The sequence below is a fragment of the Electrophorus electricus genome, chromosome 2, assembly GCF_013358815.1.
Source record: "Electrophorus electricus isolate fEleEle1 chromosome 2, fEleEle1.pri, whole genome shotgun sequence".
In the NCBI taxonomy this organism is placed as follows: Eukaryota; Metazoa; Chordata; class Actinopteri; order Gymnotiformes; family Gymnotidae; genus Electrophorus; species Electrophorus electricus.
Window position 1 is genome coordinate 18,513,461 of NC_049536.1, and position 16,462 is coordinate 18,529,922.

Genomic DNA, 16,462 nt, shown 5'->3' on the forward strand with positions numbered 1-16,462 from the left:
ACCTTGGGCTGTAGGAAACAAGAAGATAAGTGAGAAAAAAAAAGAGAGAGAGAGAGAGAGAGAGAGAGAGAGAATGACAGAAAGAATGCATTAGCAGGAAAAATGAGAGAATATAATTAAAGAATGAAGAAATGGAACAGGAGAGAGTTGATGTATAGTCTTATCTTTGGTTATACTGTTATAAGCAAATACCATAATCTAGACAAGCAGATGACATTAATATTATAGCATATAATACACTTTATATGATTATTTTACATAATTCCATTTTTGTTTCTTTAATTTATTACTGGAATATTTTTTATCCAGTCTTAGTATATGTTTGAATGTCTTAGAGTGTTGTCTTCTGTGAATTCTTGCTTTCAGTCTATTGAGCAATTAGACCTTTCTGAATGATGAATTTTATTTTCACAAAGAAAAAACAGACAAAGTGTTTTCGTACAAACTTGCAAAATGAGGGACAACATTTAGGCTACAATTCATCCGGCTTTAGCCAGCCCCGGTTCCCCGTGGCTCTTTGTGTGTAAGGGTGGGACCCAGCAGGCATTGGCTAGCACTAACAGCTGCAGGTGCAGTCTGCACTTCCAATGAAAGCTTGACCCAGAAGCATTTTAGGCACTGTGTATTTAGATGTTAGTACTATGCAATTGAGACAAACAGCAGTGTTGGTTGTCACAGAAAACAAAGGTTCTCAGGGGGAATAACATCTATAAGAGCGTGCTGTTGATGTCGTAATGGTGCTATAAACACTTTACAAACTGACCTTGACCGTTGTTAACTTTGAGCTGGATTGTGCGAATTTCTACACCGTGTATGTTTGACAAAGACTGAAATTAAGTTGGTCTATTGAGAACCTGTTGGTCTTTGAGTTGATGGCAGTTTAAGTAAGATAGCGGTCACTGATCACATTTTGTTCCACACTCAGGGCCTTTATCCTCTGTTGCTCCACTGCTTTCCCTGTGACTAGCTCATCTTTCTCAGTGCAGTAGAACAGGAGTATATTTTAATCGGCAACAAAGGCCACAGGTGTATCACAATCCATCGCAAGCACTAACTCCCCTCTCATTGTCTTCTGGGTAGAGAACAACCACCTGAAGTACTAACCCTCAAGTTGTATCAGGTTTTGTATCATTGTATTGTACTTTTTGCTCATGTCTACTAAGAATATCATTAATTTCTCAGATGCTCATATTAACAGCAAGTAGAGTATCTGACAATATTCTAAAATAATCTTCAGATGGGAGATTATTTTAGAAGGTAGCACAAAGTATTAAAAAATATATTACAGTGTTAACACTCGTAGAATGGTAGATGGTCATTAGATTGCACATATTGTACATACATATTTAATTTATGTTTGGCTGAGAAAGCAAGGGCAGTTCAGCCTTGCCGTGGGCAGGCTTATTCTCCAGGGCGAGTGGAATCTAACATCAGCCACAGCTCTGGTTATGATGTCACAATGTCACAGTCAACAAACAACGTCTGTCTTGTTTATACGGCAAAAGACCTGGACACAGCACAGGTGCAGGTCTGTGGGAAGGACTGTGCTTGGCATCTGTCTGAAGGCTCCTGCTCCCTCGTGTGGGTGACTGGTACATGCACTAGCCTGGCTCTGTGTCTTTACCACAGGGCTGAGCAGTGCACTGGCACTGCACCCGGTGGACACAGTGAACAGAAATACACTCACACACTCACTTACATCAGGGTCACAAATATTGTCAAGCAACAATAAAGTTAGATACTGTAAAAGAAAGACTTTGTGTTAGATAGATAGATAGATAGATAGATAGATAGATAGATAGATAGATAGATAGATAGATAGATAGATAGATAGATAGATAGATAGATAGATAGATAGATAGATAGATAGACAGACAGACCATTATGCTGTTACCTGTGTAGCCAGGTATCGTTGCAATTAACCTGTGTGGCACACGTGGGGACACCTTGAGACCCGCCCTCACTTGATAGAACCTGTAGCCAATCACAGAAAGGTGAGGGGTTAGTACATCTGTACACTGTCGTAAGCAGGGCTTTCCAAGTCCAGGCCTGAGATCCATTGCTGTTTTATGGGGTTTCTTTTTGTGTGTATGCGAGTGTGTAGGCTTCTAATGACACCTGGTTCTGCTCCTGGAAGCCTTTATAAATGCCTATTAACATGCAGTGCAAGACACCCCAGGTTGGGCATGGAAAAGCAGTTTTCATCCATCTTCAGTGAGCTTCCCAATTTAATCCATCTCTTTAACATGTTCTTGATGCCATAGTTGGTTTCCAGCTGTTAGAGTATATCAAAGCTGGCCATAATTAGTGCTTAATAATTAATTATTAAGAAGGTGTGCTTAATGAAGAAGTGATACCTATATTTTTGGGATGCAGGGCACTGGTTTACATCATCTCCCTAATTGGACACATACCTGCTGTGAAACAAGACGTGGCAGGGCTTGTTCACTTGTTAGATATGGCTGAGTCTGAGCTGGTGCTCAGTGTAAAATCCCTTGTCTGCAGTCTTAGTACACCTCACTGACCACTTCACTGCACAGCACAACAGCCAAGCACTGTCCAAATGAGCAACCATTAACGCCTACAGGCCATGAATAATAAATGACACATTACTGACACATACAGATGGCCCTAGTACTAGCTAGGTGGTTCTCCATCTGGTGGTCCATGAAAATTAGCCTTAAGGCCATCTTGTCTTCCATGTCCACTGGCTTGTATCAAAGCCCAGACAGGTCAGCGCCAACCCGATCCTGGTTCGTCTGGCTTAAGTACACAACTGCAAACATCTGACTCACCCACACTGTATACGGACTGTGGTGAACTGCTCTGAGTGCATAAAGGCCATCTTGAGATCCATGGAAATGGGCTTTAAAGGTCATTTGGTGGTTCACAGAGATGGGCTTTAAAGACTGTCTGGTGGTCTATGAAACTTTAAGGCCATCTTGTGGTCCATGTAGATGGGATTTAAAGGTCATCTTGTGGTCTATGGAGATGGGCTTTAAGGCCATTTGTAGTCCATAGAGATGGTCTTAAAAGACCACTGGCTGGTCCATGAATATGAGTTTAAGGCCATCTTGTGGTCCACAGAGGTGGGTTTTAAAGACCATCTTGTGGTCCATGAAGATTAGATTTAAGGTCATCTCGTGATGATGGGTTTTAAAGGACATCTGATCTGATGGTTATCAAACCAATAAAACAAAAAAAGAATTTGGGTGAGCCACACCACTGCACAGTTCAGTGCTTTCATAAAGTGAACTAACTTCATTGCAGAGGAGAAACACACTAAGCTGTGTAGCGCTGTAAGACAGCAATGTGAATTCACTAACATACATTACATTAATGACTCTGCATATTACAGTTTCCGTCATGTATTTGAATGCATTTTTCCCCTTATAGAACTCTGTCTCCAACTGCACTACTGTCATATCTGGTTGGCAATTACAGCGCTACAAATGTAAGTAAATAATCCAGATAATGAAACCCTCACTCCAGCATTTGGTCTTTATTTGTTGTTAAGTGACAATAAATCAGTTTTCCTCGCTTTCTTTCAACTATCAGTTTAAAGAATAAAAAGTAATTCTCCCATAGAAGTTTGCAGACAGATGACGTCAACTCAGCACAGCTGATGGCACGTTCTCCTCTGGTTGGATGGTATGGTTCATCGCTCTCCCTCTCCAGAAGTACTTCCTACAGCCTAACTGGGACTGTCCTGCAACCATCATGGTGGCTCTGCTTTGATTTCTGTTTGTTTGTTTCATCACTTTCATCACATTGTACTGCTCCACAGACCTCAGGGGCTGAGCACAAACAGCCCGTTAGGCATCAGTGAATGGGCTTGCATTGTGCTGGATTCCCTTGTGCTGTCATTTATGCTGCCATGGACCTGCAGTGCACTGATTTTGCCATTTCGTAAGTAAATTTTATGTATAAAGCACATTTAAAACAAGAGTTGACCAAAGTGCTGAACACAAGGACAGGATATACTATAAATGACAATAAACATCTCAGAAACAAAGGACAATAAGATGTTAACACCACCATACACCTGAAACGCGATGATTTCCCAGTACCATCATTTAAACCACAGTGCTTTGCATTACACTCAGTCACACTCGTAGGGGCATTTAATGATTATTAGATTCATTTAGATTACTTATCGGCACTGATAATTTACGCTACAATTATTCACGTCTTCTAATTTAGGGCCATTTACACATTTATACTAGTAGTCTATAATTCTAAAAACATTTTTACGAAATCTTCTGTTTTGTATTTCAAAGCCATTTAGTGATTTATCAAATTGGAATTTAGACTCGTCTTTTTATGTTAGATTACACTAAAGCCAGCGAAGGATTTACACCACCATTTAATTACAAGACAAGACACAGTGGTGATTTAAACTTACAGTGATTCAGACTACAGTGATAGACACTAGAAGCACTCAAACCAGAGATTTACTGCAGTCTCAGCCTACCACACAGACTGTACTGGTGCGACACGCTTCTCTGTAGAACTAACTGCACTCTGATTCATCAAAGATCTGCTCACATGTGATGCTTCTGGGCATTCCACTGACATCTTCTTATATGATATACAATTATACCACCTCTGTAGCGCTACACAGCGGCCGGTACCTAAAAAACCAAGATGCAAATCAGGATACCCAAGTAAATAATAGTGCTCTGTCTTTTTAATAAAGGCTATTTTAATATGAAAATAATTGAGCTTTTCCAAATAACAGAGGGAGGGACAGAGAAAGAGAAAGAGATAGATAAGATAAAAGAAATAATTTTTAATCTGTCCCAAATGGGTGTTTGAGCCGAGCTATAACCAGATGTCAGTTATTAATCAGAACAGAAACGCATAAGCACAAATCCGTGCACACACACACACACACACACACACACACACACACACACACACACACACATCCTACATATTGTATGGCATTATGGGTGATCTTTCCTTTGCATCAGTGCCGTGATTATTCTATGGGACTGGCACAGGAGGAGGGCCCCGCTCTCTCAGGAGAAGGCTGACAGCTCAGAGGAGGAAGTGAGCACAGTGGTGTGTGCGCTAGAACTTTACTCTCCTTCTCTGACACTGCTGCTGTCTTATATAGAACTCTACTGGGTCAATTTATAATTAGAAATGATCCAAGAGAAAATGAGTGTAGTTGATGTTTAAGGATCGGGCGAAAGCAGCTGGTTTTGTGCTATCACGGCTGAACCAAGTGTCTGTAGGGTAATTGTAGATCTGTTTAGCTACATATTTTAGAGAGTAATTTATACTAGAGTTATTAACAGAAGAAACAAGATAAACTACAGTCAATAATTCATTTACACTTACAAACCTTCTATGTTAGAGCTACTTAAAATAGGGCTTTTGCACCATTGTAATTATAAGAGTTTGCCCTATTCTAATTCACATTGGCCTTTTATGTATGTACATTAGGGCTGGAATACATAAAATGCTTTAATGGCTGTACCATAGTCTGGCCCACAACAGCCCTTGTAAGCATGATAGGAAACGCAAGCCACAGGGTAGGCACTGGCTCTTCCTGCAGCTCCCGTCTTAGAGCAGGTAGAGCAAAGTGCTAACAACTCCAAGGTCATGAGTTTTGTAGGCCAAGCTCTGGTCTACAGAGTCTTGTTCTCATCTACTCCCACTGCTGTGCATAGCTGTGTTCTCTCACAGAGATCATCTCACAGTGGTCATGTTGGCCCTGCACATCACAAATGGTCAATAGATTCAAGACTGTAGGTCACTGTCCTACCAGCTGTGATTTCCTACAGCTGTGATAACTGAACCTTGGCCTAAGGGGGTGTTGATACCAGTATGTAGTCACTTTTGATTGGTCAGTTGTGGCAAACTCTCTCACACGATCTCCAAGCCGCGTCAGTGCACTTCTTTTGGGACAAGCTACACTGGATCTCTCAGAGTGTGTTGTTTTTATCTAAAGAAGATGGCAGTCGGGGGCTTGTACAGTTTGCCCGCAGGGTTGCAGCCTTTTATCCTCGGTTTTTGCAGAGACTTCTCACCGGGCCTGCAAACCTGGTGTGGAGACCTTTAACCTATGTGGTGCTTCAGAGACTTGGGGGGTGTGACGTGAACCTGTCTTTGTCTGAGTGGATATTGAAAGATTGCCTCTCTTTGGTAACACCAGTGGGTCCTGAGCTGTGCGATGTGGACAGAGTAGCTGCCCACTTGAATGGAAAGTCTTGGCGCCTTGTGTCACCACATCTAGGGAAATGGAGATTTGCACTGACCGCATTGTGGCATGAGGGAAGCAGTTTTTCACAGTAATATGGTATTTCCCTGAGGTTGATGTCTTTGTTTAGTCTTTTAGCAAATATTTTTTATCAGTTTTGGGTTGTTTTACAAGGACACTCCTTATTTTTGGGTACAATTACACACAGAAGAAAGCACAATGTCAACTCTTGAATTTTTTTCTAGGGCAATCTAAGATGGAAGTGTGGATTTGTTCGAGGGTCAGACTGGCAGCAGTATTGTAATTGTGTTTAAAAGATTGACGAAGTGTTAGATTTTAGAATTTATTCTGTTGTGTATGAGCTGACTACTTTTGAAAATATTTGGGGTTACAATGATGTTTTGTGCTCTGTGAAAAGTAAGGGCCTGGGATTTTGTGAGTTAAATTTCCTTTCTCTTTTTGTAGTTGTAATGTGTTTTTGTATGTTGTGTGTTTGTATATTGTGTGATGACCCCCATGTCCTCTTCTGCCTGGTTTGGGTATTGCAGGACTGGGGTGGGGTTCTTTTTATGAAACACACCCAAGAGTATTTAGGTAAAATGGCTTATAAAGGGACCAAGAGCACTCTAGACAGAGTTTTTCTCTCTTCATAGGCTACCTGTACTCTCATATGTACCTGTAATCCCATGTGTACCTGTACTCCCATGTGTACCTGTACTCCCATATGTACCTGTACTCTCATATGTACCTGTACTCCCATATGTACCTGTACTCTCATGTGTACCTGTACTCATGTGTACCTGTACTCCCATGTGTACCTGTAGTCATATGTACCTGTACTCTCATATGTACCTGTACTCCCATGTGTACCTGTACTCTCATGTGTACCTGTACTCTCATGTGTACCTGTACTCCCATATGTACCTGTACTCTCATGTGTACCTGTACTCATGTGTACCTGTACTCCCATGTGTACCTGTAGTCATGTGTACCTGTACTCTCATATGTACCTGTACTCCCATGTGTACCTGTACTCTCATGTGTACCTGTACTCTCATGTGTACCTGTACTCCCATATGTACCTGTACTCTCATGTGTACCTGTACTCATGTGTACCTGTACTCCCATGTGTACCTGTAGTCATATGTACCTGTACTCTCATATGTACCTGTACTCTCATGTGTACCTGTACTCATGTGTACCTGTACTCCCATGTGTACCTGTACTCTCATATGTACCTGTACTCTCATGTGTACCTGTACTCTCATATGTACCTGTACTCTCATGTGTACCTGTACTCTCATGTGTACCTGTACTCATGTGTACCTGTACTCCCATGTGTACCTGTAGTCATATGTACCTGTACTCTCATATGTACCTGTACTCTCATGTGTACCTGTACTCCCATGTGTACCTGTACTCTCATGTGTACCTGTACTCCCATATGTACCTGTACTCCCATGTGTACCTGTACTCTCATATGTACCTGTACTCTCATGTGTGAACCGAGTGTGCTATGTAGACTGTAGGAACTGTTAACCACTTTTGCTAAAATAAAATGTATACATTTATTCACTAAGTTGTTGTTGTCTCCCATTTGTTGCATTCTTAACGAGCCAGCCGGGCCAACTGTAACTGATTAATAAAGTATTTCTTATGCTGCATTTCTGCAACTTATAATATCATATGTATTGCCTCATTACAATATCTAAACAAGTATAATGCATAATAATTGGGTTGCATTATTATTATTGTTGTTGTTGTTGTTGTTATCATTTTAACTCAGATAAGTGTATTACGTTTTACATTAAACCATTACCCACACCTACTTCCATCTTGGATGTAGGTAAGGGTAAGTAAATACAGTGGAATAACCAGGGAGCAAACACACACTTTGTCATTTTGATAAATATATGTAACTCATCTGCCAGATGCAGCGTGCAGTATGTGGTATGTGAAGTCTTGTGTGGTCAGGAAGCAGTGTTTATTATAGGGTTAACTGAAGGTAGTGTTTAGTATAAGATGTTCTGAAGGCATAGTGTAACAGTGTGCAGACAAACTTACCCTCTCTGGAAGAGATCCACATTGTGAAATTTATGCAGTTCCACAGAAAACTCCACAGTGCCCTGTACTTCAGACATCACCTATTCCATCACCTAGAAAGACAGACAGGCACACAGAAATAGACAGAGAGAGAGAGAGAGAGATAGAGAGAGACAGAGAGACACGGGGGGGGGGGGGGGGCGATATCAACTAGCCATTGGCCAATAAATTGTAGTATGAAATATTGCAATAGTTTAAGTTAGTAACAATATTAAGTAAATATTGTTTTGTTTTCAGTCTGGCAAAGAATGCTGGGGTATCGTATATAACAATATCTACAAATTACAAATTACAATTTGCCCTGCCTTGTTCAAAGGATCTGTTTCCCTTATATACTTTCCCTTATCATGTGTTTTCCCTGTCCTCATGCTCCTTGTTTCCCTGTCCTCGTGCTCCTTGTTTCCCTGTCCTCGTGCTTGTTTCCCTGTCCTCGTGCTCCTTGTTTCCCTGTCCTCGTGCTCCTTGTTTCCCTGTCCTCGTGCTTGTTTCTCTGTCCTCGTGCTCCTTGTTTCCCTGTCCTCGTGCTCCTTGTTTCCCTGTCCTCGTGCTTGTTTCCCTGTCCTCGTGCTCCTTGTTTCCCTGTCCTCGTGCTCCTTGTTTCTCTGTCCTCGTGCTCCTTGTTTCCCTGTCCTCGTGCTCCTTGTTTCCCTGTCCTCGTGCTTGTTTCCCTGTCCTCGTGCTCCTTGTTTCTCTGTCCTCGTGCTCCTTGTTTCCCTGTCCTCGTGCTCCTTGTTTCCCTGTCCTCGTGCTCCTTGTTTCCCTGTCCTCGTGCTCCTTGTTTCCCTGTCCTCGTGCTCCTTGTTTCTCTGTCCTCCTGCTCCTTGTTTCCCTGTCCTCGTGCTCCTTGTTTCCCTGTCCTCGTGCTCCTTGTTTCCCTGTCCTCGTGCTCCTTGTTTCTCTGTCCTCGTGCTCCTTGTTTCCCTGTCCTCGTGCTCCTTGTTTCCCTGTCCTCGTGCTCCTTGTTTCCCTGTCCTCGTGCTCCTTGTTTCTCTGTCCTCCTGCTCCTTGTTTCCCTGTCCTCGTGCTCCTTGTTTCCCTGTCCTCGTGCTCCTTGTTTCCCTGTCCTCGTGCTCCTTGTTTCCCTGTCCTCGTGCTCCTTGTTTCTCTGTCCTCGTGCTCCTTGTTTCCCTGTCCTCGTGCTCCTTGTTTCCCTGTCCTCGTGCTTGTTTCCCTGTCCTCGTGCTCCTTGTTTCCCTGTCCTCGTGCTCCTTGTTTCCCTGTCCTCGTGCTCCTTGTTTCCCTGTCCTCGTGCTCCTTGTTTCCGTGTCCTCGTGCTTGTTTCCCTGTCCTCGTGCTCCTTGTTTCCCTGTCCTCGTGCTCCTTGTTTCTCTGTCCTCGTGCTCCTTGTTTCCCTGTCCTCGTGCTCCTTGTTTCCCTGTCCTCGTGCTTGTTTCCCTGTCCTCGTGCTCCTTGTTTCCCTGTCCTCGTGCTCCTTGTTTCCCTGTCCTCGTGCTCCTTGTTTCCCTGTCCTCGTGCTTGTTTCTCTGTCCTCGTGCTCCTTGTTTCCCTGTCCTCGTGCTCCTTGTTTCCCTGTCCTCGTGCTCCTTGTTTCCCTGCCATGTGCCTATTTTGTTTTGATTCTGTCCCTGCCCTTGCTCCGCCCCTTAGCCACACCTTTCACCTGTGTCTGTTCTGTTACTCCGCCCATGTCTACTCTGCCCCAGGTGTGTGTTCAGTGTATATAGGCCCTTGAGTTCGCTTTAGTCTGGGGTCTTGCATTAGTTTGTGTCTTTGGTTTGAGGTTCTCTTTTTTATGCATTTCTGTTTCTAGTTTCAGTGTTTTTGTTTCCTGGTTCATTCTTTGTCCACCATGGTCCTCGGTAAAGCCACCTCACATTCGTATCCTGCTTCATTCTTGTCTGTTCACATGTTACAGTAACCTTGTTGATTTCATCCAGGATTTCACCATGATTTCCCACAACATTTGGCCCATCTTATGATGGGGGAGCCTGACTCTTGTCTCTAGTGGTAGACCATTACCTGTCGCCTGGTCTTTAAGTGGGGTTTTTGCTGTGATGATGGTCAACGTGTTCTTTCTGTCATCAAATGGCCTTGTTTATTTGGACATTTGTTTGTTCTATATGTTTTTGGCATTTTAGAACCACTCTTTCTGCTGGCATTTCTGTGGATCTGGCATCTGGCAAGGGTAATACTGGGGGCTGATCACCTTAGAGGTTAGACCAGTAGATGGCTGAGTGAAGCTTTTGGTAGCTGTGGAGAAAACCTCTGAGCTTGTAAGCTTTCAGTTAGACCGGGGGTGATATCCAGACGAGAGACTTGCCATCACGTTCAGTTTCAGTTCATTAAAGCTCTTCACATACACCAGGTAAACTGAGGTGCTCTGTTCACACAATATCATCTACGATGCCAAAGTACCTGAGTTGAGTTCAATAGGTTCATTGACATGAAATACATCTGGTAAACTAGCCTTAAGGGTGGTGCACATTCTACTGCAAGGGGTGAACAAGGATGGAAATAGCAGAGATAGAACATGACTTTACAATCCTTTCGACATCTGGCTTGAGTATTGCTGACAGTATTTGTCATTCAGGATTTGCTGTGCTTCTAATACCTGAATGACCAATGCCATGAGTCTCTCTTACCTATAATGCAGCTGGACAAGTCAGGGGAGCAAAATAGAGATTATTTCTATGAGATTGCAGTCATTAGGGTGAACCCTGGAGAGTGCATCAACTTTGGTGTTTTTGGTACCAGGAGGATATGAGATATTGGAATCCCCACACTGCTTGCCAGGGGTTCAGTCCCTTTGCTCTTCAGAGGTATTCCAGGTGTTGATGGTCTGTGAGTACCAGACAACAAACTGCTGCCCCTTCTAGCCCGTGTTGCTTCTCCGTCAGCGTAAGTCCCTCGTCTCTGATGTGATCATTTCTTTCTGCAAGGCCATGTCCTGTGAAAATATACACGAAGATACACTTTTGCAGGAGACCCATATGTTCAGGAAAGAATGGCACCTGTCTTAATATCCATTCACGACGAACTGTTGGATGGGATCAGGGTGTTTCAGCAAAGGTGCAGTGGTGAATTGACATGACCTTGTCAGCGTCACTTGTCCAGTTGAGCTTGGTTTTCCTCGCTTTAAGAGGGAAGTAAGATGGGCTGCCACAGACCAGAATCCACACCTCTGTACAGCCCGGTAAGTTCAAAGGTCTGTTCTTTTCTTTTTTTTTGCTCGATCCAGCTTTGGATTTTTTCTTCTGCTCTTTTAGCAACATATCCAAACATATTTTCATGAGCTTCTCTAAGGACAAACGACCATCCCTGCTTACAAGCTCTGTTTGTACTTTGTCATTGAGCCACTTAAAGAAGACAGCACAGAGTGCAGATTCATTCCATCTGCTCTCCACAGATCAGGTGTGGAAAACGAGGACGTACTTTGCTGCTGTTGTCGTGCCTTGTGTCAGCTGGAGAAGTCTTTCTCCTGCATCCTTGCCCTTTGCTGGGTGATCAAAGATGGCTTTAAAATGCTCAATGAGTTTCTTGTAAGACATGAACTGAATTTGTTCTCCTTTCCAAACTGCCTTGGATCAGTCCAAGGCTTTGCTCATGAACAGATCTACAACATTAGCTGCTTTGGATGAATCGGTCCCAGACGGTGAAAGTACAACATACAGTGAACACTGAGGCAGGAAACTGTTACACTTTGAACAGTTACCACTGAACTTGTCGGGCAGTGCCACCTTGAATTCGGACTGGGCCGGGCTGGGAGAGACGAGAGTGGTTGCTGATTTGGAGGTGGAAGCAGGCGTGCAGTGCCGCTGGGCAACTGGAACTATACTATATTGCTACTATAATGTGCCAGATTTCTGCTCACTGTGAAGGTCTCCTAACAATCTCCCTTGTTCTGAGATGTCCTGGATGAGTTCCGAAATCAAGGCTTCTGGTGTGCGGTGTTGGCTTGCTGTGTCCATGCTGGTGGCAAAGTCTTCTGTGATGTTTCGGGTGGACGAGAAGAACCATGTGCAAGTATAAAAACAGATTTATCGAACATCCGCAAAAAGAGGAGAGGAGAATAATCAAACAGTCCAATATCATACAGGGGCAAACAGGATGAACAAGCCAAAAAGGCAAATAACAGTCAAATATCACCACAGGAGTAGACAGGATCAGCAAGTGTAGGCAAAAGACACAGTGAGATAAAAAGAAAGGCAAAAAAACTAAATGTATGGCTTGGTAATGCATGGGCATAGCAGACTTCACACAGGGATGTTTGTGGAGAGAAGTGCAGAGTGTAGAAGGTGCATGACCATGTACAAGCCTAATATCTAGTAGTAGATATCAAAGTGCCTCAAACGTTGCATTGCCATCCCACTCTGGGTTACTGGATTTCTGAATTGGATTTCTGAATGTTGAGAATCAAAATCTCTTTGGAATCAAGCACTGACATCTGAAAGAAATAAATACTTCTAGAACAGTACTTCTACTGTCTAAAACTAGCCTCTAAAGTAATTCAAGTTCAAGGTGGAAAATGTGGTATTAGATGTTACAGATGAGTCAGAACCTAACAAATTAGAGATGCACTTTTTTAAGGTGAGAGACACAGAGAGGGTGAGGTGCATGTACAGGCCTGTACAGCTCTCAGCACAAAAGCTCCTTAACTGAGAAGATCATGCTCTCATGAATGTTCACAGAGGAGTAAGAAAAATGACTGCATGAATTCCTTGGCGTTAATACAAGGCTAAATATTTAGCAGCTCCCGAATCAGAGTTTACACAAATCTCAATATATTCTGTCAGAGCGGAAGCAGAAAGGTATGTATCATCACCCCTGCACTGTGTTATTTTAATGAGAAAGAGGGGGCCAGTCCAAGAGGGTCCCTGAAAGTGGCACTAGGAGAACTGGGAAATTCTGTTTCCTCAAACCCACGGCACTTTCCCTCAGAGCAGACATCTGCCCCCCCTCTGCTTTCATCATCAGTGATTTAGCTTTTTAAAGGAAAGAAAAAAAAATCTATACTTTGGTTGTGAACCATAGCAGGACTGCTCCTGGCCCCCTAGCCCTGTGGGTAACCTCGAGCCAGAGCAGCCTCTATCTCCAGTTATTCAAACAGTGAGTCCCAGAAGGCCAAGTTTTCCTGTCCCAGGAGCCCTACTCCATAGCAAAAAAGCGAAACCCACTGTGCTGGTAGCATTGAGCAGCTCGGGGTGGCCCACTCCATTTAGATACTGTCTCCAGGTCAGCCCAACGAAGCCAGGCTCGACAATAAACATTCAGGTTCGAGACACAAAAGCGCTATCATGATTTTATATCATTCTCAGTTGTTTTCATTAATTGATTCTACCTGCAGGCTTGAATTAAAGAGCTAGTCCTGGGTTCTGGAGCGAGGACTCTGGCTTGCAAAAGCTTTACACCACCCTTCAGAGAGAAGACACATATTGTGCATATGTTGTACACAGGAGGTAATTAAATAATGTACATTTCTGTCAGCTAAAGTAGGCAGTTTAGTGTTCATATGTGATCACATAACCACACACACACACACACACACACTAAAACTATTTTTCTCTTGCTCTTGTGCATGAATTTCTTTCTCTCATTCCCTTCCTCACTTTTTTTCTCTACCTCCATCTCTCCATAAGTGACATTTCTGTACTCACACTTAATCAATAACATGACACAGCTCTCTCTACAGGGTCAGTGGTTCAGTGTGTAACAGCTCTGTCTACAGGGTCAGTGGTTCAGAGTGTCACATAGCTCTCTCTACAGGGTCAGTGGTTCAGAGTGTGACAGCTCTCTCTACAGTGTCAGTGGTTCAGTGTGTAACAGCTCTCTCTACAGGGTCAGTGGTTTAGTGTGTAACAGCTCTCTCTACAGGGTCAGTGGTTCAGTGTGTAACAGCTCTCTCTACAGGGTCAGTGGTTCAGTGTGTAACAGCTCTCTCTACAGGGTCAGTGGTTCAGTGTGTAACAGCTCTCTCTACAGGGTCAGTGGTTCAGTGTGTAACAGCTCTGTCTACAGGGTCAGTGGTTCAGTGTGTAACAGCTCTGTCTACAGGGTCAGTGGTTCAGTGTGTCACATAGCTCTCTCTACAGGGTCAGTGGTTCAGTGTATAATAGCTCTCTCTACAGGGTCAGTGGTTCAGTGTGTAACAGCTCTCTCTACAGGGTCAGTGGTTCAGTGTGTAACAGCTCTCTCTACAGGGTCAGTGGTTCAGTGTGTAACAGCTCTCTCTACAGGGTCAGTGGTTCAGTGTGTAACAGCTCTCTCTACAGGGTCAGTGGTTCAGGGTGTGACAGCTCTCTCTACAGTGTCAGTGGTTCAGTGTGTCACATAGCTCTCTCTACAGGGTCAGTGGTTCAGAGTGTAACAGCTCTCTCTACAGGGTCAGTGGTTCAGTGTGTAACAGCTCTCTCTACAGGGTCAGTGGTTCAGTGTGTAACAGCTCTCTCTACAGGGTCAGTGGTTCAGAGTGTCACATAGCTCTCTCTACAGGGTCAGTGGTTCAGAGTGTGACAGCTCTCTCTACAGTGTCAGTGGTTCAGTGTGTAACAGCTCTCTCTACAGGGTCAGTGGTTTAGTGTGTAACAGCTCTCTCTACAGGGTCAGTGGTTCAGTGTATAACAGCTCTCTCTACAGGGTCAGTGGTTCAGAGTGTGACAGCTCTCTCTACAGGGTCAGTGGTTCAGTGTGTAACAGCTCTCTCTACAGGGTCAGTGGTTTAGTGTGTAACAGCTCTCTCTACAGGGTCAGTGGTTCAGTGTATAACAGCTCTCTCTACAGGGTCAGTGGTTCAGGGTGTGACAGCTCTCTCTACAGGGTCAGTGGTTCAGTGTGTCACATAGCTCTCTCTACAGGGTCAGTGGTTCAGTGTATAATAGCTCTCTCTACAGGGTCAGTGGTTCAGTGTGTAACATAGCTCTCTCTACAGGGTCAGTGGTTTAGTGTGTAACAGCTCTCTCTACAGGGTCAGTGGTTCAGTGTATAACAGCTCTCTCTACAGGGTCAGTGGTTCAGGGTGTGACAGCTCTCTCTACAGGGTCAGTGGTTCAGTGTGTAACAGCTCTCTCTACAGGGTCAGTGGTTCAGTGTATAATAGCTCTCTCTACAGGGTCAGTGGTTCAGTGTGTAACATAGCTCTGTCTACAGGGTCAGTGGTTTAGTGTGTAACAGCTCTCTCTACAGGGTCAGTGGTTCAGGGTGTGACAGCTCTCTCTACAGGGTCAGTGGTTCAGTGTGTCACATAGCTCTCTCTACAGGGTCAGTGGTTCAGTGTGTAAAATAGCTGTCTCTACAGGGTCAGTGGTTCAGTGTGTAAAATAGCTGTCTCTACAGGGTCAGTGGTCCAGGGTGTGACATAGCTCTCTCTACAGGGTCAGTGGTTCAGTGTATAACAGCTCTCTCTACAGGGTCAGTGGTCCAGGGTGTGACAGCTCCCTCTTAAGGCTCCTTCCTGAGCCCATACTCCCAGGGTCACCCCAGGAGTCTCCTTCCCCTTCTCTATGATTGTTTGCAATCACGATATTGCTCAGTTGGCTGCAGTCCAGCCTGCTATCCGCCAGAGGCACCGGGACATTTGGTCTGGGGGCCGGGGGGGCAGTTGGCACCTGAGTGGACATTTTGTCCTCTAAGAGCGAGAGACATTGATTCAGACTGAGTGCAATGGAGAGTGAGAAAAAGACATTAAAACTTGGTGATCTGAATTTAAAATGTCTATTCAGTTTGTTGGCCTGTCTGTGTAATCACGACGTCTCACCGGTGAGCGGATATCAAACTGAACAAACACAGCAGGAACACGTGACAGCGCCACTGCACCAAGTCAGGGGTTAAACCGGAGCTGTGTACATGGAGAAATGCAAAGCTCATTCTTTTGCCCAAACTCATTCAGATCACACAACAGGTCTCGCAGCAAAAGAGTGAACAAGCTACTGAGCTACAGTGATGAATGCAGCCTACTGACTCTCATTGAATTATTTACGAGTTGTGACGTTTAAACCATATACGAGAGCTTCCGGTCCATAGAGATCCTTAGAAAATTTTAGTAACTGCACCTTTAAAGTAATTGAACTTGTTTTAATGCTATAAGTAATTCTGTTTGGGGTGGTTCTATCTGGTGGTTTCCTCTGTGTAGCAGCCTCTTATTGTAATAATTGCTGTAAACTACATTTAAAGTGCTAAAACATTGTGTACTGC

At 43.9% G+C, this 16,462-nt stretch overlaps 1 protein-coding gene across 1 annotated transcript in view; it reads right to left on the reverse strand.

Moving 5' to 3' along the window:
* The window catches only part of fam135b (family with sequence similarity 135 member B), a 49,796-nt gene that overhangs the window by 25,315 nt on the left and 8,019 nt on the right, over window positions 1-16,462 (reverse strand). Inside the window, exons 2-3 of the mRNA XM_027016250.2 lie at window positions 8,276-8,367; window positions 1,895-1,974 (exon numbers count right to left, since the gene is read on the reverse strand). Coding sequence (XP_026872051.2) covers window positions 1,895-1,974; window positions 8,276-8,352 — 157 coding nt within the window. The 5' untranslated portion in view covers window positions 8,353-8,367. The remainder of the gene's footprint in view (window positions 1-1,894; window positions 1,975-8,275; window positions 8,368-16,462) is intronic.